The sequence below is a fragment of the Brassica napus genome, chromosome C2 (genome assembly GCF_020379485.1).
Source record: "Brassica napus cultivar Da-Ae chromosome C2, Da-Ae, whole genome shotgun sequence".
NCBI lineage: Eukaryota > Viridiplantae > Streptophyta > Magnoliopsida > Brassicales > Brassicaceae > Brassica > Brassica napus.
The window spans coordinates 32389810-32413276 of NC_063445.1; the positions used below are offsets into that span (position 1 = coordinate 32389810).

The window sequence follows — 23467 nt, forward strand, 5'->3', positions numbered from 1 at the left end:
TCTACGTAAATAATAGTAATCTAAAAATATTTGGAATACACATTCCGCGCTTAACCTATCGCTCTAATCGGTAGAAATAAGAATCTACATATTACTATAAATCTAAGATCGGTAGAAAGCGGAATCTACGCATTACTATAAATCTAAAACCTTTAGAAATCGAGTTTAAACATGATTACTGTATTCTACATTTAGTAGAATATAAATTTTAGTTCCGAAAATATGGGAAGAAAATATTTGAAAATATTCAGTTTTCATATATGAAAAAATGATTTTTCACAAAACAAAATTAAAAAAAAAAATTGTGCTAAGCCTTTTTGTCTTGTCATCTTCCATATTTCATTGATGGTTCGCAAAGCCTTCTCTGTGCTTAGCACAAATATTGTTCGCAATATTGTGCTAAGCCTTCTTGTGCTATTGTGCAATATATTTCATTGATTGTTCGCAAAAATTGTGCTAAGCCTTCTCTGTCAAAATCTCCTCAACTGACTATTAGAGAAGGTCCGTCGTGTGATCTTCTGTTTCCTTTCCGAATAAATTAATATTGCGTAATTGTTTCAATTCCTCCCAGGAACGTGATTGTCGCTATCTGGTATTTAGTAGGTTGCTTGCTTTTGATTGCACTCGCATCTCTTTCTCTTTCTCTCTCTTTCTCTCCCCTGTTTTGATTGAAATTAGGGTTTTGCAGAAAGTTTACTCCTTTTTAGTATTTGTTGAACCAATTATGTAGCTTTTATTTTTTATTTTATTTCGCAGATTGATTTTGATAATGGGTTACCAAATGGTTTATCGATCTCTCAAGGAATTGTTTCCACAGGTAAAAAGCTCTTTTATTTTTTTCAATCTCCTTTCTCACCTTTTTGACGTTTCGTGATCGCGATTATGTTATTTATATATATATATATATTATATTCCCAAAACAGAGTGTTTGTTGCCTGTCTTGTTGTAATGGTAACAAAGATGTGTATATAATTCCTTATACGCCAAGCGATGATTGATCATCGTTCCATATTATTTAGATCATCGTTCGTTCGGTGTGTGTTTTCTGAAACCAACTTAGGCCTCTCTTTTTCTAAATCTGATTAGATTGATTCAAGGATCTTAAAAGCTGTTGCTATTGAGCACCCTAAAGATGCTGATGAGGCTGCAGCTGTGGTTATTTCAGATATTGCTCCCAAGTTTGACCCTTATTTGCCTGATATTTCTCTACACCCACCAGGAAACAAAGGTGGTACTTCTACTTGTTCTCTCTCTCTTTTGTACATTTGTAACATGCTGATGAAATGGTTGTAGTAGATAGTGCTATGCCCAATGGTGCGTTGACTGATTCGCAGACGAGTGCTTCTTCTTCTTCTTCTTCTTCTTCTTCACGTACTACCCATCTGGCTCTTGATACTGACCATCAAACGGAGTTGACAAATGGTGATCTTCATATTCAGAGTAAAGCAATTATCAGCCCATCGGGTGAGTCTAGAGTGGTTTCCTCAGACCCCCTTTGTGAAGGCAGTGATCAAGCAGAGCTAAGAACAAGCGCTGATTCAAGTCAAGTCACACAGAAACCATCTCGTTCAGATGATGTAAGAGAGGCTTCCCTGACTGCTGAAAACAGTGATGCAGAGCTGGATGGTGCTTTTAGCTCTATTGTTACCCAGGGATGCAAGATTGATCACCTTCAACAGATCATTGAAGATGCCAAAAGTAACAAGGTGTGCTAACTAGTTTGTTTTTGGAGTTAATATGTATCAGTGTTTCCTTCAAGACATTCTCTCTAATGTATCTTTTTTTTTTTTTTTTTTTTTTGTAATGTTGCAGAGAACCTTGTTCACTGTGATGGAATCTATTATGAATCTGATGAGAGAAGTTGAAATTCAAGAGAAGGATGCAGAGAAGGTGAAGGAAGATGCTGCTAGAGGAGGCTTTGATACCCTTCAAAAGGTCGAGGATCTTAAGAAGATTCTGGCACATGCTAAGGAGGGAAATGACATGGTGACTTCCTTTTACTGATTATTTGCTAATACGTGTTAGAATTTTAATGGGGGAACTAAACATTTTCTCTGTCAACAGGATGCTGGAGAAGTTTATGGGGAGAAGTCAATTTTGACCAGTGAAGTAAACGAGCTTGAAAACCGCTTGCTCAACTTATCAGAAGAACGAGACAAGTCATTGTCTGTTCTTGATGAGGTCTGAGCATGCAACATGCTTTAGATGATTTGCTCAACATCATAATGTTATACACTATTGATTTATACTGTTTTCACACTGTATGACTTAGCTGGTTGTGTTTCTTTCCGACTTCTAGATGCGTGGAGTCCTCGAAATGAGACTAGCGGCAGCTCTGGAGATTAAAAATGCAGCTGAGCAAGAAAAGCAAGAAAAAGAAGGTTATGCACGGAAGGCACTTGCTGAACAAGAAGCGATCATGGAGAAAGTTGTCCAAGAATCTAAGCTTCTACAAAAGGAGGCAGAGGAAAACTCCAAGGTAACATCACTCACTTCCAACGCATGATTTTGAAGTCATAGTTTCTTAACATGTTTTGTCAACATGTCTGCAGCTGCGAGAGTTCCTTATGGATCGTGGTCGGATTGTTGACTCCTTACAGTAAGTCCTACTCGAGACTTTTAACTGCCTTGTATAAATTAATATTCATACCCATAGATCTCTGTTGATATATTTTTTGTCTGCTAATTTATTTAGACTTGTCTTTGTTAATTTGGTTCTTCCTTGAACAGAGGAGAAATCTCTGTGATCTGTCAGGACATCCGAATCTTGAAAGAGAAATTCGACAACAGAGTGCCGTTGAGCCAATCAGTCACCTCAAGCCAGACGAGTTGTAAACTGGCTTCTTCTGGATCATCCATGAAGAGCTTATTGCTTGAGAAGCCTCTTGAGCTATCTTATGAAACACCTGAAGCCTCAAGCAGCAACAAGAGCCCAAAAGCTTTGGTTGAGGAGCGAAAAGTCGAACGTAAGGAGCTCCTGGAAGATGGCTGGGACATTTTTGACAAAGAGACAGAACTCTAAATGTCTTCTATATAGAAGATTCCATCTCTTCCTTAGATATAAAATTTGGTTTTACGAAAAAAAGAGGGGATTTTTGGTTCAGGGTTTATTCTCCACTTTGCAAAACTTACATCGTCCATTCATCTACTGAGTTCGTGTTTCTTCTTTCCCTCGTTGTACAGTTTACTCAATAGTTTTCTGTAAAACGGTTGGAGAATTTACTTACTTTAATATATAAGGAATAATTTTCCTAAATAGACTATTTTCAAGTTTTGGTCACAAAAATATACCATATGGAGGAAAATGACTAAAATGTTTCATTTAATAGATAAATAATACTAATACTCTATTTTTTTTTTTTATAGTTTTAGATTATATGTTTTCAAATTCGAATTTTTTAATAATTTTTTTATTTTTTTGAAATTTTTTTTTTCGAATTTTTTTTTTCAATTTTTTTTTTTTGTAATTCGAAAATACTTTTTGAAACTATTTTTAAAATTTTTATTTTCAAATTTTTAATTTTTAATATTTATTTTTTATTTTATAAAATTTCAAATCTCAATCCTAAATCTCCACCACTTAATTCTAAACTTTAAGGTTTGAATTAGTTAACCGTATGGGTATAAATGTATATTTATCTTTTTAATAAAACATTTTAGTCATTTTCCTCGGTCTATTTTTGTGACTATCCTATGATATTTCTAATATAATTAGTGTTCAGCTTAACAGTATTCGGATACGCATATGGGGTGTTCAGCTTAACAGTATTCGGATACGCATATGGTTTTTATATGGATTCAAAATATCTGAAACTTTTGAGTGGATATGACTATTTTCATGTGTTTTTTTTCTATATCTAATCAATTTGTTTAGGGTCCTACTTTTATCAACTATTTGAAGTTATTAAATTTTGGACCCTTTCGTAAATATTACTACAATATATCATACTACCTTATAAATAGAACCTACCTACTTAAACTTAAAACCAATGTCGGTTAATTAAACATAACCAATGTCATATTAAAAATACATTTGGTTATCTCTTAATAGAATTAGAACATACAAAACTAAACCGCTCTTATACTAATCAATACACTACTCCTTTTATAATGCCTCTTCAATACTCATTCTATATGGACGTCATGTTTGTAGACAAAACCGTGTTTGCCATATCACTAACTTCATCTGCAACATATCTAAATCCATTCATATTTTGGCCATACAAATCTTTCAGAACACTAACTGCACATGCATCTAAGCCTGAATCCAGGGCCGTCTCGAACTTTATACAGACCCTGTTCAAAACATAAAATAAGACCCCTTTTAATAATTTGAAATCATTTAGATTTTTTACAAATTATTATTATAATATAAAATAAATACATCATCTTAATTATTTTATATCTAAATAACACAATTTCTAGTTTTAATGCAAATCCATCGATCAAATCATCAAATTTGATCATTTTTCTAACCATTCTTCTAATATTTTTTTTTTTACGTTTATTATATCCAAATCAGAAATTATAATCTATAAATATAATAGAGCACAATTTGGATAGTAGTTAGACAAAAAGCTATATATTCTTTGATTAGGCAAGACATTCTTTTTTGCTTGTGGACAGAAGTTGTAGGCTAGTTTGTTTCTTATGTTTGCTATATTTTTTTAATTAAAATGGTGAATAAAATATATCCTCTTCTCCCTATTTATAATCACTAATTGATAATTGTTTGCTAAACATAATCAAATTAGAATACTAACTTTCTATACTACAATTGAATATTCAAACACACATCAACAACTATTTTTTACTTTCCAAAATATATAATTGATATAAATACTAATTACTTCCTAATTTATTGCATTTTAGCTGGTTATATAAACAAAATAAAGAATTGTAATTTATATTTACTGGTTATAAATACGAAATTTAAATTCAAATATAGTTATTCTGACTTTCTTATAAATATATGATTTTAAATTTATAACTATTACTAAAACAAAAAAAAATATGAACCCTCTAAAATTTTGGACCCTGTTCAACCGCTCCCACGTGCTAAAAGACGGCCCTTCTTGAATCATATACATATTTGATTAGGTTCACCTTTTACATTACACTAGATTAAGACCTGCACCTTGCGCGGGATAAAAGTTATATATATAAATTATTTTATGTATTATATGTTCTTACATATTATGAAATAATAAATTTATATTAAATAATTAAAAGTTAGTAACTATTACATATATAATAAAATTGGTGCGAACGTATAAATCAATTTTATTAATACAAACAATTTTTTTAAAAAAATTGATAGGATATGTAATTAAATTTAAATGATATTAACATACATAGTATATTTTTAATATTAATGTTTATTTTTTTTTAATGGTGTTTTCTACTCATATGTTTTTTTTGATCATGTGTATCTTTAATAGCAAAAACTTTAAATTACTGATAACAAAATTTTCATTGTGGGACTAATAATTTTAGTAATTGATAATTTAAAAAAATTTATCAATGTTAGTTCAAAACTTTTATCAAAAAAATTATTCAAAGCAAATTTTGAAACTAAAATATTTATTTATTCAATATGGTTTATAGTTTAATTTAGAATGATATATATATACATATATATTTTAAATCTTAATGATTAATTAAATTAGACTTTTACTTATATGATTTTGTAATCATTTGTATTTTGTCATAACAAAAATTTTAAACCATGGATCGCAAAATTTGAATGTGAGACTTTTAATAATTTTAGTAATTTATAGTCATTTTTTAAAATTCAAAATATAAAATATACAGAAAAATCTAAATTTTTATAATATGGTTATTTTGTTTTTTTAAAGTTATTTTAATAGTTTTAAATTAAACAAATTTGATAGAAGATACATTTTTTTTATCAGATCTTTTTTATTCAAAATCATTAATTGTCATATATACTTTACCCACATTAGGTAATTCCGTAATCTTTATTTAAGGAAATAATAATTGACGTTAATAATGAATTTATGGTTAGTTTAATAAAAAAGTTTATTATATAATTTGATGGACCAACCTATTTCTCTAGTAATTCTAAGAATCATCCTAGTGATGACATGTGGCTACAAAAAAAAGTTGTAATGTTTCACAAATAATATATAGGGGATAAGTTTTCTTTGGTTTACCGTATCACAGCATACAATTCATACATGTATATAAGATTACTCTTTTGTTTCCTCATATTTCAGAACACTAACTGCACCTGCATTAAGCTTGAATCATATGAATATTAGATTAGATTCACCTTTTACATTACATAAGTTTTTATTTGTTTATCATATCACATCATACAATTCATATATGTATATAAGATTACTCTTTTGTTTCCACCAAATTTATGTGTATTGCAAACAAAAAATCCACCAAGAACAACATATTTTTTTTGTTACTTTTCCTTAATCTATTTTATTAAATAATAAACTAATAAAATCATCAAACAAATTTCCTTATATTCCAACCTCGATGTTTACCACCTGCCCAACTACATTCAGATTACATATCTATTATTCAAATTATATGAATAATAGATTTGATCAAATCTACACTAATGCATCTTCCATAATAATATCTTCAAACAACTTAATATTTTTTTATTAATTTTCCTTAATCTGATTTCTAAATGAAATATTTTAATGCTGAAAAACAACTTTCCTTATATTTCGAGCTCGCTATTAATCACCATCACAACTACATTCTGATTTCATATCTTAACTAAGTATAACTGATTCAACAAACTACTGAAATCAGAATATGCCTAAAGATCTTCATTATACCTATACATTACTATCTAATCACTATAAATATGCTTCCATACCCTACTCTTTCTTCACTTCACAATCATAAAGTAAAAGACTCATGGCTATGGTTACTCCGAACGCAGTCCGACATTGAACGATGTCAAGTCATTCAAAGATACTTGGAAAGTTGAAATCAGAGTTCTTCACTCATGGACTCCACACTCATCTTATTCTGGTGGAGACTCTTTTGATTTCATTCTTCCGGATAAGACAGTAAGTGTATTAATGTTTACACGGTTTTGTTATTCTAAAAGTTCTATTGTAAAATGTCTAAACCGATTTTGATTATTTTTTTAATGTAAAGTGTTAAGATACATTATACCTACAAGAGGAACTTCTTTCCTCGTGTGAAGAATCTCCAGGTTGGCCAATGGAGGTTTATTGAGAATTTCTCAGTAACTCCAGCTAACGGAAAGTACCGACCAACGAGCCATAAATACAAGAAGTCTATCACAGGAAATTCCAATGTCACCAACTCCGAACTGAAAATCGATGATGATTTCTTGACGTTGACTCCTATACAAGCAATCATGAATGGAAGCCTTGATTCAAAAAAATTAGTTGGTAAATACACGTTAGTATTTTCCTAATATTTTTATCAGCTTTGATTTACATTAATTATTATTTTGTTTTAAGGTTTTAGATGTTATTGGCCGTGCCATTGATATTGGCGATCTTCAAGTTGTCCAAGTAAGTGGGAAAGAAAAAAAGAAGCCGGAACTTACATTGACCGATACAAAGTAAGTTGAAATTTTTTTTTTTTAAGAATTATTGATATCTTCTTAAACGTGTATTATATGATTTTATCTTGCTTCATCTATTATCAGTGATCAACACAGTGGATGTTGTCTTTGGAGTCATTTTTCTGAGGACGTGTGTGATGTATATCGACATGAGGATCCTGAAAACTTGCTTGATCTATATTTTAAATTTAACGAAAATAAATTAAAATAAGATCAAAGTCAAATTAAAATATTAAAAATTAAACAAGATTCACTACAGACGAACATGTACAACACAAATTATAACACCAATAAATTTTATATATATTTAATAAAATATTATATAGAGTCAATATAAATATTATATACAACAAAATAAAATTAAAATTTGACTAACAAAAAATCAAAATAACAAAACCTCAACTAAACCCAAATTCATAAATAATCAAAATATTACTATATTTCTTGAACCGAAAACCAAAATCCACAATCAAACCGGAACCAAACCAAAAATAAAAAAAATAATCTGGAGTCGAATCAATATTTATAAAATATTACCAAATCATAAAATTGTAATTTTAAAACATAAAGTATAAATATTTCTGCGCATGGCGCAGATCCGTATCTAGTTTTAGTTTATAGTTAAGTTGTAAACGAATAGATCTTTTAAGTAGTATAGGAATTTAAATATCTAATCTAAAGTTCCTATATATAATGATTAGTTTCATTTACTTATTTGTTTATTTTCGGTTATTTTGCGAATTTTCAAGTAAATTTGACAGATTTCAAATTAAAAAATAAGAGTATTATTGAAATGTTTCGATATTTATAGATATAAAATATTTGGAGCCAAATTAGAATCATAATTTTGACAGCACATTGTTCTTTCTTTCTCCACCGCTGAATAGAGAGGTCTCAAACAACTTTGTTTTGATACAATTCCGTAGTTCAGTTTAATACATGAGAATGCTGAAGTAACTAAACAACATATAAGAAAACATTCTCCAACAACACTGATTATTATTCTATTCATTACAAGAACACATGCATGTCAAATCCCATTTGATGTGTCATCTTATTACATTTTTTTGTCAAAGTAATGTCATTTTATACAAATAGAGAGCTGCCATTTCCGTTAATAGTTAATTTCTCTGATGAGATTTTATCACCGTACGCCACTAATGCAATAAGATCAGCGTCCGTAATCCTCTGAAAGAAATTAACATACTTAAATCAACTACGTGTGAATAGACTAATTAAATCGTATTTATCTCTATTAATAATCATAAATGTGTGCATGAGAAGATATGACATAAGAATGTAGAAACCTTTTTCTGCTTGGTTAACTCCCTGAATCGTGAGAAAATATCGTTGAACTTCTCATCACTGATTTCATATCCTATCTGAGAAAAGACAAAAGAACACATAAGTGTAAACATAGTAACGATTCTGTTCATTAACATAAATACAAACATAATAAAGATCAAATTCATATATATATGAATGTGATCATTATATATAACCAACAATTAAGAACAAAAACTAAAAAATCACAAGGGATACCTTTCTTAGCCGATCTTTCACAGCATGACGTCCACTGCATGCATATTTCCATTGTTATATAAATTCAACAAAAAACATGTAATCTTGCTTATGCAAAACTAAGAAATAACATGTTACCTAAGCTTTCCAAGAACAATGCATGAATCTTGAGATTTTTCGGCCCCAATGTCTTCTGGTGAGAATATTTCATATGTACTCCGATATTTCAAAATTCCGTCCTGCAAAATGTTTTAACAATATTCTTGGTATCAATCTCAAATGTATATTTTATTAGTCATTTTGTTAAAGATACGAAACCTGGTGAATGCCGCTCTCATGAACAAAACAGTTGGTACCTACTATGGGTTTATGTGGTTGAACATACAAGCCAGTATACTCTTGAACCTGCTCAATACCACTTTATATTTTTTACTGAACTATTATAATTAAAGGTCTAAAGAAATTAGTATTTACTTGTATACATATTGTGTATATATAAAAAGTTACCATCTTGCTAGTAGCCATGATATGGCGTGTGTCTATTCTTGTGTAAACACCATCCATCACATATGCTCCACGACATTTCAAAGCCAGTACAACCTACATACCAAATAAATATTCATGGTGATGATGATTATTATGGTAGTGAGTATGGTACCTCTTCAAGCGAAGCATTCCCACTTCTTTCGCCTATTCCGTTGATCGTTACTTCGACTTGTCTTGCTCCCGCACACACACCCTAATATAAGCTTATATGTTTGTCATCTTGAGAATATATATTTTGTCCAGCGAATGTCTAAATTAAACTAACACAAATTAAAGAGTTAATTAAGTACGGCGATTTTCTTAATTAGACTAACACAAAAGAGTCAATTACGGAGATTGTGTTGGCGGTAGCAAGACCAAGGTCGTTGTGACAATGAAGGCTGAAGACAACATCATCAATTCCAGGAGTGTTTGTTTTGAGATAGGTCACCATTTCTCCAAATTCTTGAGGGATGTTGTTCCCTACCGTGTCCGCGAGGGTCACCGTCGTTACGCCCTCATTTATTGCGTCTCCCATAATCTTGCATAGAAAATCCTTGTCCGATCTGAATCTCACACACACATACACACATACACACATTAGTACTTGAGATACGAAAACGAACATGGCCTAAATATAAATGCAAATGTAAGCATATAAGATTACTAGTATTTTGAAATTTATATTTGACATGATTAGTATACATGCAAACACCATAAGTCAACAGCTAAAAACTTTGCTAGATTATGTATGACCTAGATTGTTCCTGACGTTCAGATTAACTATGCGTTCAGATTAACTATGCGCCTAAATATAAATGCAAACGTAAGCATATAAGATTACTAGTATTTTGAATTTATATTTGACATGATTAGTATACATGCAAACACCATAAGTCAACAGCTAAAAACTTTGCTAGATTATGTATGACCTAGATTGTTCCTGACGTTCAGATTAACTATGCGTTTGTTTTTGCATGTAAAATTTTGGTTTTAAAAAGTGACTATTTCATTTTTAAATTATATAAATCTTCTTATAAGATATAAATGCAAAAACATTAAAGATTAGTAGCAAGATTTTGAATGTCAAAAAAGAAATATCAGCAAAGATTTTGTACCGTGAAACCAAACGAACCAAACAAATAATATTGAAACTAGGTAAGTGTCCGCACCTTGTCGGGACTAATATGTATGTATCTAACAATATTTAAATTTGACATAGATCTTTTGTATTTAAAATTTTCATCACGTGTGATAATCAATTTAAAGTATTTTTAATATGGTATTCTTAAGTTTCAAGGTTTAACGACCGGGTGATTGTGGTCAAGTGGTAAGGAGACGGGACTGAGACGCCAACACGTTTCAGGTTCGATCCACCTGCTGCGCGAAACTAAGTCACAATTATCCTGGTCATCTAACACGGATATGGGCCTATGCTTTAGGGCCCATTTGAATACCCAGAGAGATGGTTTATCCGTGGGATGTACCTCCCCTTGGAGATTAGTCTGAGCCTCTCCATGGACCTGGAATACCCCAGGTTAATCAAAAAAAAAAAAAAAAGTTTCAAGCTTTGAAATTTGGCCGTCTTGATCTATATCTCATATTATATCCCTATTAGCAATTGTTAGAAAACGTTCATCTTTTTAACTAACTACGTAAGTAATAATTACATACGCCTATTAAAATTTACAATTTTCTTCTTTTTTTTTGTAGTTTTAAGAGGTGTTGTTTTTTTCTCTTGAACCCATAACTTTGTTATATTTTTTTGAGAAGTTTGGTAAGTTTTTTTGTGTATTACGCATCAGCGTAAGATGAAAAATATATATAATAGAGTCGGCAAACTATCATAATGCAATATTAAGATGAATACAAATATACAGCATAGTTATATGTATTAGAGTACATATTATTATAATATGACATATATTACAATAAATATCATTTACAGATTATCTTTACTACTATTAAACTATAAACTACAATAAAAATAGACTATTTCGCATATCCAATAATAAATATAATTTTAAAACAAAATAATAATAATTGGTCTTCTTAACATTTAGAACAAAACAGGAATTGGTCTAAAACGCAGCCGTTTGTCTAATTATTTTAAATACACTAATTAAAATAATTTACAGATTAATTGATGTATATTTGGTGTTTTTCAAAATTAATTTGCAACTTTTACCAAAAATAATAATATGTATAACATTTTCTTTATGGCCGAGACTTATAATCCGGGATCCGGATTCGCTCCAAAAATAGGATATCCGAAGTGTCCGGATCTGGATAGTAAAATCTTAGATCCCTCAAAGCCGGATCCGAATATCTTGATTTTTAAGTTCGGATATTTTGATCCAAATCCATATTTTTAAAACATATCATATTACATGTGATATATAATATTTATACGTAAAATTAATCTTATAATATTATATTTGAACTTTTATAATATTATATACATAAATTAAATATTTATACAATATATATATATATATGTTATTTTTAGAACATAATTGTTTTTAAAAATTTATTAATAATTACATGTGATATATAATATTTATGCATAAAAATTAGTCTTATAATATTATATTTTGACTTTTAAAATATTACATACATAAATTATATATATATATATATATATATTTATTATTTTGAATTTTAGTATTTTTTTATTTAATTATTTTACGGATCCAGATCTGGATAGTCACGGATAGAAAGATCTACACAGATATCCAGAATCTTGATATTCAGAAGCCACGGATCCTGATCCGGATACTAAATCAATGGATAAATATGTTTTCATGGGAAAGGAAAAAAATATTTTTAAATGAAAAGAAAAGAAAATAAGATCAAATATTTATATAGATGATCTATCATAATTATTATGGAAAAATTGGTTTGAGCCTTTTAGAATACTCCAGGTTAATCCAAAAAAAAAAAGTGATCCTAACTCTTCAATGTTAGAATAATTATAGTTATAATTTTAATTACTAAGTTTGAAATTACTATATTATTTAAATTATAAAATTAATCACGCAGCCAAAAACTAACAAAAACATGAAAAAAAAATCAAATAAAATCATGGAAATATGACAATATATGGTCAAAGTCAGAAAATTATAATTCTAATTCTAATTAAAATTTTGAAATAGTTATATTATTTAAAATAATAAATTAATGGCTCAATCCAAAAAAATAATAAAACATGAAAGTTAAACAAAAATACATAAAATCATAGAGAACATATATCATGACAAAAAAAATCACTCCTTACAAAGTTAAAAATACCTATATTATTTAAATTATTAAATTAATGATTCAGCCAAAAACTAATAAAAAGATGACAAACAAACAAAACTAACTAAAATTATGGAAAACAAATCTTCGTCAAAGATAGAATAATTCTAATTCTAATTACAAAATTTGAAATAGTTATATTATTTTAATTAATAAATTAATGACTCATGCGAAAAACTAATAAAAACATGACAAATAATCAAATATATATATAAAATCATAGAAAACATAACAAATCGGCAAAATCACTTGTCAAATAATAGTATAGGTAGATATATTATAAATGTTTTTAGATATTGACCTGCCGCCATCTTCGCAACCAAATTGGATGTCACTAAAGCCTATTCTTTTAGCGAATCTAATACTACTTTTCGCCATCTCGATCACTTCTTCTTTAGTCTTCTTCAACTTATATTTCATGTGAATGTCACTTGTGCATATGAATAGGAATATCCTCGGCCTCTTCGCGTACTTTAACGCCTCCCAAGCGGCCTCGATGTCCTCATGTTTGCATCTTGCGATGACGCATATTACCGGGACGTAACCTGTTTCCGCGTCCACCTAAGCAAAATAACATTATAGTTTGTTTACTCTGTATGTAGGCATTATTTATTTCAATCTTTGGAAAAAATACTTCACTTATATTTATGGGAAGTCACAAATCAAGGATAAATATTGTATACAGGGCGACTCAACGTAGCAGTAAGCCATGTTCCGCCATAAATTAAAAATGACCCCCTTAAACTATATGACTCTACTATTTTCCTTTAATTTATTGATAAAATTAAAAGGAAGAGACACGAGAAAAAAAATAACAAATCCAAATGCATATTAAAGACTAAGTGGATAAAAGTCAAAACGAAATGGTACAAGTCTTTTTAAAATTAGACCCGGCCCTGGATAAAAACTTAATAAACATGAGTCTTCAAAATAATTCGTTTGCGGCATTGTTTTGTAAGTAATTCATTTCTTTAGTTTGTTCTCATTTGCATGAGTCAGTCTACTTTTCAAAGAGTTGAAGAGTTCGAACTCTTTGATTTATTCTATAAAAAGTTCAAGAATACATTAACTAGTAGGTTTATACTTTCTTTAGTTTTTTAATCCATATAATTTTAAGACCGGCTCTACAAGTGGATGTGGGTTAATCACCTGCTCAGTAGTTCTGCATCTATGAGTATTTTAATTTCAGAAATAGCAAATAAAACTTAGAACCCTACAGATTTGCGTAGACAGGAGGGAAACCTTCGGTACCGTCCCTACCAAAGTATATACATAGTTTGAATCTATGTTGCATCAAATAAGAACCGGGTAGGTGAAAGCGGAATCAAAACAAAATGTGAAATTGACTTTTAAACAAAATTAGAAAATGGATATGTGTTCCAAACATATATATATATATGTATTTTAGGTATAATATTATTGAACTAAACAAATTAATCACTTTCATTGTCAGGCATATAATTCCTACAGTACATCTAAATATATCTCAAAGTTTTTTTGTAAATGAAAAGATAAAAAATAGTTTTATTAGTTTAAATATCTCACAAATAATTTTATTTCATCTGTTTAGCATACTATTATTTAGAAAAAATATTTATTTTAGGTATAAAAACTAAAACTTAAGGTTAAAAAAATATTAGCTCTTAAAATTAAAATTTCTACAGCTTTTATTTAGTGTTTTGAAAATATATCCGCTGCAAAAAAGATTAAAACGAAAGTCAAAAAATTCACAATCTATTTTCTATAACTAAGAAAATAAAGCTACATAACAACCAATCAACTCCGAAATTCCAAGAATATCTTGAAGTTTCCTATTCTAATTCCAATCCCAAAACAGGAAGCAAACATATGACGAGACATCCATGCTACGTAGGTATGAACACATTATCTATATTATTAAAAGAGAAGTACCCATTTGAAAATGTTTTTTCTTCATTAATTAAACTCTTTTTTTTTGCTTGTCTTTTTCAGTTGCATTTATGAAATATCCTAAAACGAATAAAACTGCCTAATTTATTACTTGTCCTTTCAGTTACATTAATGAAATATGCTTAAATTAATTTAAACTTCCTATTTTATTGTTTGTCTTTTTCAGTTACCTTAATGAAATATCCTAAAATAAATTTGGACATAATGTCATTTAATCAACCAAAAAAACTTATGAGTTATCCTTACGTGCATAATTTTAATAATTGAGATTTTTAAAAACGCCCATCATTAAAATGTTACCTAAAACATACAACACTAATATATAACATGCATCAATAAAACTAAAATTTGACTCACACAATTGTACGGATATTATTTTCAGTTGATTAAATTTAAAAATAATTATTTATTCAAAAAATATTTAAGAATGACTATGTTTTTAAAAATTATATTGTATTATTTGCTCATAACTCATTTGTCATTTGATAAATTGTTAGAAAGAAAATTTTAACATAATATAACTCGGCTGTCATTTGCCAAATTTATGGCTTTTATTTATATTTTTATTATTTAATTATAATATTTTTATTTTATATTTGAAAGATAAATGAATTTTCTTTCAAACAATATTTTTGTAAATGTATTTTTTTAAAAATAATCAATTAAAATTGTTATTATCATTGAATATCATTATTTTTGACATAATTTGAGTTTTCGTTTACATCAAAACTTATCATATTTTAGGATAATTTTAATTTAAAATGTAATTTTCATATTTTTCAAACAAATACTAAAAATATTTTTTAAATATTTTGTTATAATTGTTAAAAAAATATTGAGTTGTATTTCAAATAAAAAGGTAAAGATATTATAATTAAAATATGTAAAATTTAATATAGTTTTAAGGAAATGGTCAAAATAAAAAAAATTACACATAAAATAATCATGATTTTTGTTAACTGGGCGGATCATTATTTATATGATATCGCACACGAAAGAAAAATTTTTGTTTTTAAAATTATCTAATTAACTCTATACTCGTATTTTTATATTTTTTATATGATATCACACATTCGTAAAAAAAAAAAAGTTTAAGATGCAAAAAAAATATTTACTTAATGAATATAATATGAACGAATATTACAAATACATCATTTAATAAAATAAATAATTAAAAACTGAAAATTCATATCCGCGCTGGCGCGCGGGTCAAGGTCTAGTTATCATTATAATTTGAAGTTAAGGAAATATAGAGATAATTAATTAACCTCGTTACCAACGGTCTTGGCAATGCTTTTAACGGCATCTAACTCTTCCTCAGACGATGCCGGAAAACCGACATCCATGACGTCTACTCGGAGTTTAGCGAGTTGCCTAGCAATCTCTACCTTCTGAAGGGGAGTAAGAGCTCCACCGGGAGATTGTTCGCCATCACGGAGCGTCGTGTCAAATACTCTCACATAATTCTTGTCGGCGATCTTGTTAGGTATGTACTCTGGCCACCGTTTCATGACGGGTTGGAGGTCAATACTACTAGTTGCGGCCTTTTGGGACGTAGAGGAGCAAAATGAGATGAACAAGGTTGGCTTCTTGTGCGGATAGGTTAGGCGGCGGAGAGAGGGTAGTGAAGATTCAATGGGTAACACTGACCGGACAACCACCGTGGAACCTGTGGTGGGGATCATAATGGAGTATGTTAGAAGTGACGAAGCCATTACAATGGAGTAGGAGGGAGAGATATATTTTTATTCGGGTTTAAAGAAGAGATAGTAAGGAATTTTGTTTTGTGATGAGAGGGAGAATATATACGTTCAACATTATTTATAGGTGAAAAATATTTATCCAACTTGATGGCCTATATAGTACTTGTCATTATTTTAGTTAAAAATATGGCAGCAGCAGCTTTGTTGTCTATATACACTAGTGTATACATATCAACTAAGAAATAACACTTTTAAAATCCTGTAAATTCACATATAGGAGAACAAATTGTTTTTGAAATCGAATGTTTAAATATTCATTCCCTTAACATTTAAAAACATTGTACAAGAATATTAAATTATTGGTTTATTATACATATTCGACTGTTTAACTGTAAAATATCATTAATTAATTTTTTTCTTAGCATTACTTGTTAATTAACGTTTTATATGCATTTTTTCTTTAAAGAATCCAGTAAAAAATTTCCATGTTAAGAACAACTCTATTCGTAAAAATTCTTTAGATATCTTATTAATAAAAAAAAAATTAGGAAAGAGAAACAAAAGTTTCTCAAACAAGATCATGTTAGATATTCACTAGAACGCATTTTGCCACATGTTTAGTAATGAATAAACTGTAGTAATTAATCAATATCCTATGTATATTCAAATTATTTTATAATTAATAAATAAACTATAGAAATTATATATATTATATATATATTTTTAACATGAATCTTTTTTTAATGAAATTTCCATTTTTGGGCAAATGAAACTTCCTTTTCTAATGAAATCAATTTATAATCATATGACTCGGTTTTAATTTTTATATGTATTTCCTTTTTATATATGTTATTTGAAAACCAATAAAAAAAAGAAGTGATATTTAATTTTAGTTAAAAACATTTATCTCAAAAATATCTATTATATTGTTTGATATTATGTTGTACAAGGAATTCTTTTAATATGGATCTTATTTTTTATGAAATTTATGTTTTATTAAATCAATTTATATATAGTGACCACGTTTTTAAAATTTATAACTACTGCCTTTTTATATATGTAGTTTGGAAACAAATATAAATAAAAAGGCAAAAATATCAAAAAAGAAAAAAATTATAATAATGACATTAATTCTATTTTTATTTCATTAAGAATATCATTGTAATTAATCATTCTAAAAATTAACGTTATCGCGATATCTAGGAAACTGACTTTTCAAATAATATTACAGAGATGGTGAAAAATTGCAAATCATATAAAATTAGATTGATATTATAAATAGGGGAGATCAAGTTTTCCGGATGAATTTTTCATTTTTTTCATATCCATCCAACCTTTTTCTCTTTCACTATTATGATATATAGAATTGCTAGTTACCCACAAGATATTCTACCGGTAAAATAATGAAATAATATAAAAGAGAAAAATAATTATATGATCTTTATTTGAGAATTTTACATATACTCTTAACACACCTGTGTTCACATGACTGCTCCAGATGTCTTTAATAACAAAAAAAAATCAGTGATGTAGTTTTTAGTGATGTAATTTAAACATATTAAAGTATTAATTACACATTAATGAAATGTTCTGAGGTATCTTATGAATGGAGATGCTTTAAGAAACTTCCAAAATGAAAATGCTCTTACTAAACTATTTTTATCGTATGTTCACAAGATTTTTAAACACTAATTTAATTCATATTATTATTTTATAATCTCACCATTTTGTAGCGTTGACCATGGACTGTAGACCTGTAAACCACACGATTAAGGTACTATTAACTGGAAAATCGACGCCATTTAATCATCTAATAAAAAGTACTATTTGCATGCAGAAAGAAAAGAGGTACTACTTAAATTAGTTTATTCCTCAATATGCATATAAAACACCGTTAGTTGTCCATATGCATGTTAAATTACTTTCCAACTAGTGGATGAGATAATGCGACTATACTACATTGTGCATGCAAATTACCGTATGAAAGATACATTGAGTGAGTTCAAAAAAAAAAAGAGATACATTGAGTACTCAGCTTGAGTTAATTAATTCTCTCAACAATGGAATTTTTAAACTACTTGCATACATGTATGTTAATTAGAAATGCAAGCTGATAAATAGTACTAAATAGCTAATTAACTCATCCTTAATATCTCAGTTTGTGGTATACGTAGAAAAGTTTAAAAGAATTTATTTGATTAGCTATGCCATCAAAGTATACGTCTTTTTCGGCCACACATCATTTTAGAAGTCCACGATTAAATGTGTTTGAGTTGGAGTAGAGGAAAAATGGATGACCTATCGAAAAATGATTTGTGATATCGTATGAGTGATGCCAAAGCACGTGGAAAGGTCATGCAACAATTTTAGAGCTAATAAACAAGTCTAATGAACCTCCAAAAAATAAACGCACTGTCCGAATGATGCCCACGGACCGAAAGAGCGGGCGTGGAAGGCCCAATAATCGTGAGCAGACGGTACATGTGATATCAGAGCCAAACACATACGAGTGTGGAGTCATGTGTGGTCTCACACTAACATGGGTAACGATCTTAGGACACAAGGAGGACGTTGTGTTCTGTGAGAGGGGGTGAATTGTAACATCCATTTTTGTGGTATATGTGGGAAAGTTTAAAAGAATTGATTTGGCTAGTTATGTCACCAAAGTACACTTACTTTTTCGGTCACACTACCTTTATAACTCAATATTTAAGTGTGTTTGAGTTTGAATATTGAAAGGATGGATGACATATCAGAAAATGATTTGTAATATCGCGCGAATGAGACTTAAGCATGCGGGAAAGTCATATGGTGATTGCAGAGACACTAAACAAAATAACGAGCCTCCAAAAAATTAACACACTATACATTGCTTAGAATAAACCCACATGCTGTGTGACGAGAGGCCTACTAGCCGTAGACAAGCAGGATTTATCAGCCTTATAAAACTAATTGCTTATGGAAATAATCTTACCTACTTTGCTACACACCCCAAAGGTCATATATACCAGATCTGGACACTAAGACTTTTATACATAAGAAAGAAGGAACAGTGGAGTATTACTAGAAATCCAAAAAGCACACGTGAATTTATCTTATTTTATAACAATATCTTTCGAGCAATTGTTCTTTATCGTTAGATTGATAAATAATAAGATTAGATTAAGACTATTGCATTGCATTAAGGATTTATCATCCGTAATTCACCTTCCATGACGTACGGTAGGATGAGGTCATGCACCATACGTCACTATCGAAAAAGATATGCTAGGGGTTAAACTTTGTTCTAAAAACAATCTACTTATGTAAGATTGTTTGACCTATTTAAATATTTTTTTTTGGCAACGAACGACTATTTTATTACTCAAACTTGAGGTGGTCTGGTAACTAGACCGAAATAGAACAACCAACAAAACAGATTTCTTTATTAAAAGACCTCGCAGTCCTAGCTAAAGAATCCGAAATCTGATTTTGCACTAGAGGAATATGAGTGATTTTGAAGTCCGGAAAGCATATCTTCAGAGTCACTATCCTCTTCAATTCTGTTGCAAACTTTGGCCAAGCATGAGGCTCCTCTATCATGGCGATCAAATCTTTGCAGTCCGTTCCAAAGCTCTGACATGTTGAATACTGAACCATGCTCTCCATCACCCATCGCAATGCTTCTACCTCATAATCCAAAGCATACTCTCGCCGTATAAATTTTGTGTCCCCATATGTTGAACCTTCCCAAAGCTATCCATCCAAAGCCATCCACATCCGCTGAACTGTGATGTGGATGTCCATGACCCATCTATCATGCATATATTACCCAAGCTTAAGAGTTGAGGTTCCTCAATACTATGTCCTTGTGGAGTTGGAGTCACCATCTCGTTTGCATCGAACCAGACTTGACACTCACTCTCTGCATAGCGCACTAACTCCAAAGGATCTCTATTAAACCCCCTAAAAAGTTTGTGATTTCGAGCCTTCTAAATGTACCAAATTATCCAGAGATAAGGATTCATGTCTAGTTATGGCTCGACAATGTTGTTCTTTCTCCAGAAAAGATAATCCATATTAGTATACATACTCGGGCTTGAAAAAATATCTGGACTTGTAGGTGTCGATGATAAGGACCAAACTTGTAAAGCTGGCGGGAACTCAAAAATAGCATGGGTAACAGATTCTTCATGCTCACCACATCGTGGGCAATAATTATCGCATCTCATGTACGCCGCACCAAATTCCTCGTTACGGCCACATGACATGTTATCAGCTATCATATAAGATGACATATCTTATGCGGTGCTTTTATCGTCCAAACAAAGGTTTGAAGCTTAGTAATACTTGGCTCTAGTACTTCTTTCTACTCCTCAGCCTTCAATAAGTCCGAGCTACCCAATATCCTGACTTAACCATGTACTAGCCATTCTTGGTGTAGCTCCAGCAGAATGTGTCACGTCGATGAGTTGAGCTTATGGCCAAACTTCTTATGAAAAGTATATCAACAAGAGCAACATAATCCTCTAGTATCCCAACATGTCATTCTTTCATTTCCTAATTAATAAGGTCGCTGACTCTCATGTTCAGATGGAGAACTAGGGCTAAAGGTCGAGCCGGCCTAGCTGGTGTTGTAGGGATCCAAAGATCCTCCCACACTTTGACCTCATATCCATAATGTTTCTTCTGTCTGATTCCCACTAGCAATAGCTTTCGTGCCGCTGAAATACTGGTCCACACATATGATGGATTATTTACATGAATTAATCACAAAGGCAAACTCATACAGTGGTATCTTTTACTCAATACTCGAGCCACCAACTAGTAATGGTATTGTACTAGCCTCCATAGTTGTTTTGCTAGTAAAGCAAGGTTAAATTCATGGATCATACGGAAACTAATCTCACTTTCCTCCCATGGTAAGCAAAGCTTTTCCTATTTTGCCCAGTAAATTCCTCTCTTTGGTGGGTTTGAGATCCATCAAAACTGTGCAATGACACTCGCTAGGTTTTCACATATCTCCAGTAGGAGCAGGAAAATAGATATAACATATGTCGGAAGTGATAGCAAGATAGATTTAATCAAAAATTCCTTTCCACCTTTAGAGAGCTATCTACATGTCTATCCATTCATTCTATGCAGTAATTTGTCCCTAAAAAAAGCGAAAAGCTTGCATTTGGACCCACTAATATATTTTGTAATTCTTAGGTATGTTTTCATTCCTCATTCGTTTTGGATTCCAAGTGTATCTTTAATCTGCTGTCTAGCATCAATCCTCTTACCAAAGAGTAAAAGAGATTTCTCAAAGTTAATACATTGTCCTGATGTTTGTCCATACTCCATAACTATTTTCATCACTTCTTCACATTCACGGAGTTCCGCCTTGTAGAAAAAAAAAGCTATCATAAGGAAAGAGAAGATGTGATACTGAGAAACACGCGCGTGTGACGTGGATCCTTGTTATCTTCCCTTGGTTCTCTTTGTGATTAAGAAGGCTAACCAGCTCTTCTATACATAGAATAAAGATGAAAAAAGATAAAGGATCGTCTTGACTTAGAACTCTCTCTCGAACAATATTTATCCTTGGTTGTCCATTCATAACATAAGCACCTTATATTGAATTTGATATACTAACATATAATTGAACGACTTATTGCATATCGTTCTGAATCCCACTAATTAAGGAACCTTGGACCTCAAATATGGCACCATTTATATATTACGTGACAAAAATATTTTATATACCCAAGTTATTTTACATAACTATCTCATGCCACAATTTATTTTATATCTTACATGAACAAGTTTTTTTCTTTAACTAATGCATCATTCAGCAATTTTAGCCAAGTGATTTTATGAGACCATCTCCTATAATGTGAACTACGGTGCATCAAATCGATAAATATAAATATAGTTTTTTAAAACCTTAAAATTTTATAAATATCTAAACAGTTAAATAATTTTGTAATAATTATTATATAATTATAAATAAGTTATACACCATATCTTATGCTTAATATGGACCTACAACATTCAGATATTAATTATAAAAATGAGTTAGCATATATCATACAACATTAATACCATGTAATCTACATTATATAATTCCAGAATATTTACAAAATCAAATTTGATAAACAGTTTAGTAAACCATATGTTAAAACAAAAATATATATTATGTTAAATTAATATTTATAATAACAATATGTTATTTAAGATATATATTTCGTGAAAAAATATTATATATACCCAAGTTATTTTACATAACTATCTCCTGCCACAAGTTATTTTATATCTTACATAACCATGTTTTTTTCTATAACTAATGCATCATTTAGCCGTTTTAACCAACTCACTACAAGAAAACAGAAGCCTAACGAGGAAATTTAACGAGGAAAAATAATCCTCGTAAATTTACGTCGATTTTACGAGAAACTTACGTGAAAAAATAGTGTCATCGTTATTTCCTCGTAAAGTAACGACAAAAACTATTTCCTCGTAAATACGACGTAAACTTCGCGTGTTATTTACGAGGAAATAATTTACGCGTATTTAGCGAGGCAATTTTGAATCCACCAACTTTGTAGGTGTTACACTTTTTTTTTTCCCACCTAATTAATTTTCGTCGTAAATTCATAGGAAAATTACAACTACCAGATTCGAAATTTCCTATAAATATGGATGTTTGAACATCATTTTAAACACACCAACAACAAAAAACGTGAAACAAAAAAAATGGCTGGCTCCGGGACTATTTACGAGTTGCAGAAGTGGATGTATATGCATAGAGATGCTAACGGGAGAGTGACGAAAGAATACCTTGCGGGGCTGGAGACATTTATGCATCAAGCAGATTCAACACCGCTCGCCCAAGAAAGTGATAAGATGTTCTGTCCTTGTCGGAAATGCAAAAATT

The 23467-nt window shown here is 30.1% G+C and overlaps 2 protein-coding genes across 7 annotated transcripts; one reads left to right on the forward strand and one right to left on the reverse strand.

Annotated features, from left to right (window-relative positions):
- Positions 1-312: 312 nt before the first annotated feature.
- Positions 313-3256, forward strand: LOC106380450 (protein Spindly-like). 6 transcript variants are annotated; one of them, XM_013820206.3, is made up of 9 exons: positions 313-501; positions 757-817; positions 1087-1228; positions 1294-1706; positions 1813-1986; positions 2065-2181; positions 2300-2479; positions 2553-2599; positions 2731-3256. In XM_013820206.3, the coding sequence occupies exons 2-9, from the start codon at positions 770-772 to the stop codon at positions 3020-3022; spliced, it is 1413 nt and encodes a 470-aa protein (XP_013675660.2). In that variant the 5' UTR covers positions 313-501; positions 757-769; the 3' UTR covers positions 3023-3256. The 6 variants fall into 6 exon arrangements, with proteins under 6 accessions (XP_013675660.2, XP_013675661.2, XP_048603923.1 ...); XM_013820207.3 differs by having other exon boundaries at positions 314-501; positions 1297-1706; XM_048747966.1 differs by lacking the exon at positions 313-501 and adding an exon at positions 526-592 and having other exon boundaries at positions 1297-1706.
- A 4829-nt stretch (positions 3257-8085) lies between these two features.
- Positions 8086-22302, reverse strand: LOC106379118 (methylthioalkylmalate synthase 1, chloroplastic-like). The gene is made up of 10 exons (XM_048748614.1): positions 16135-22302; positions 13239-13498; positions 9990-10203; positions 9771-9851; positions 9620-9712; positions 9431-9517; positions 9251-9351; positions 9134-9167; positions 8899-8973; positions 8086-8779 (listed from the first exon to the last, which is right to left on the reverse strand). The coding sequence occupies exons 1-10, from the start codon at positions 16579-16581 to the stop codon at positions 8678-8680; spliced, it is 1494 nt and encodes a 497-aa protein (XP_048604571.1). The 5' UTR covers positions 16582-22302; the 3' UTR covers positions 8086-8677.
- Between the last annotated feature and the right edge of the window lie 1165 nt (positions 22303-23467).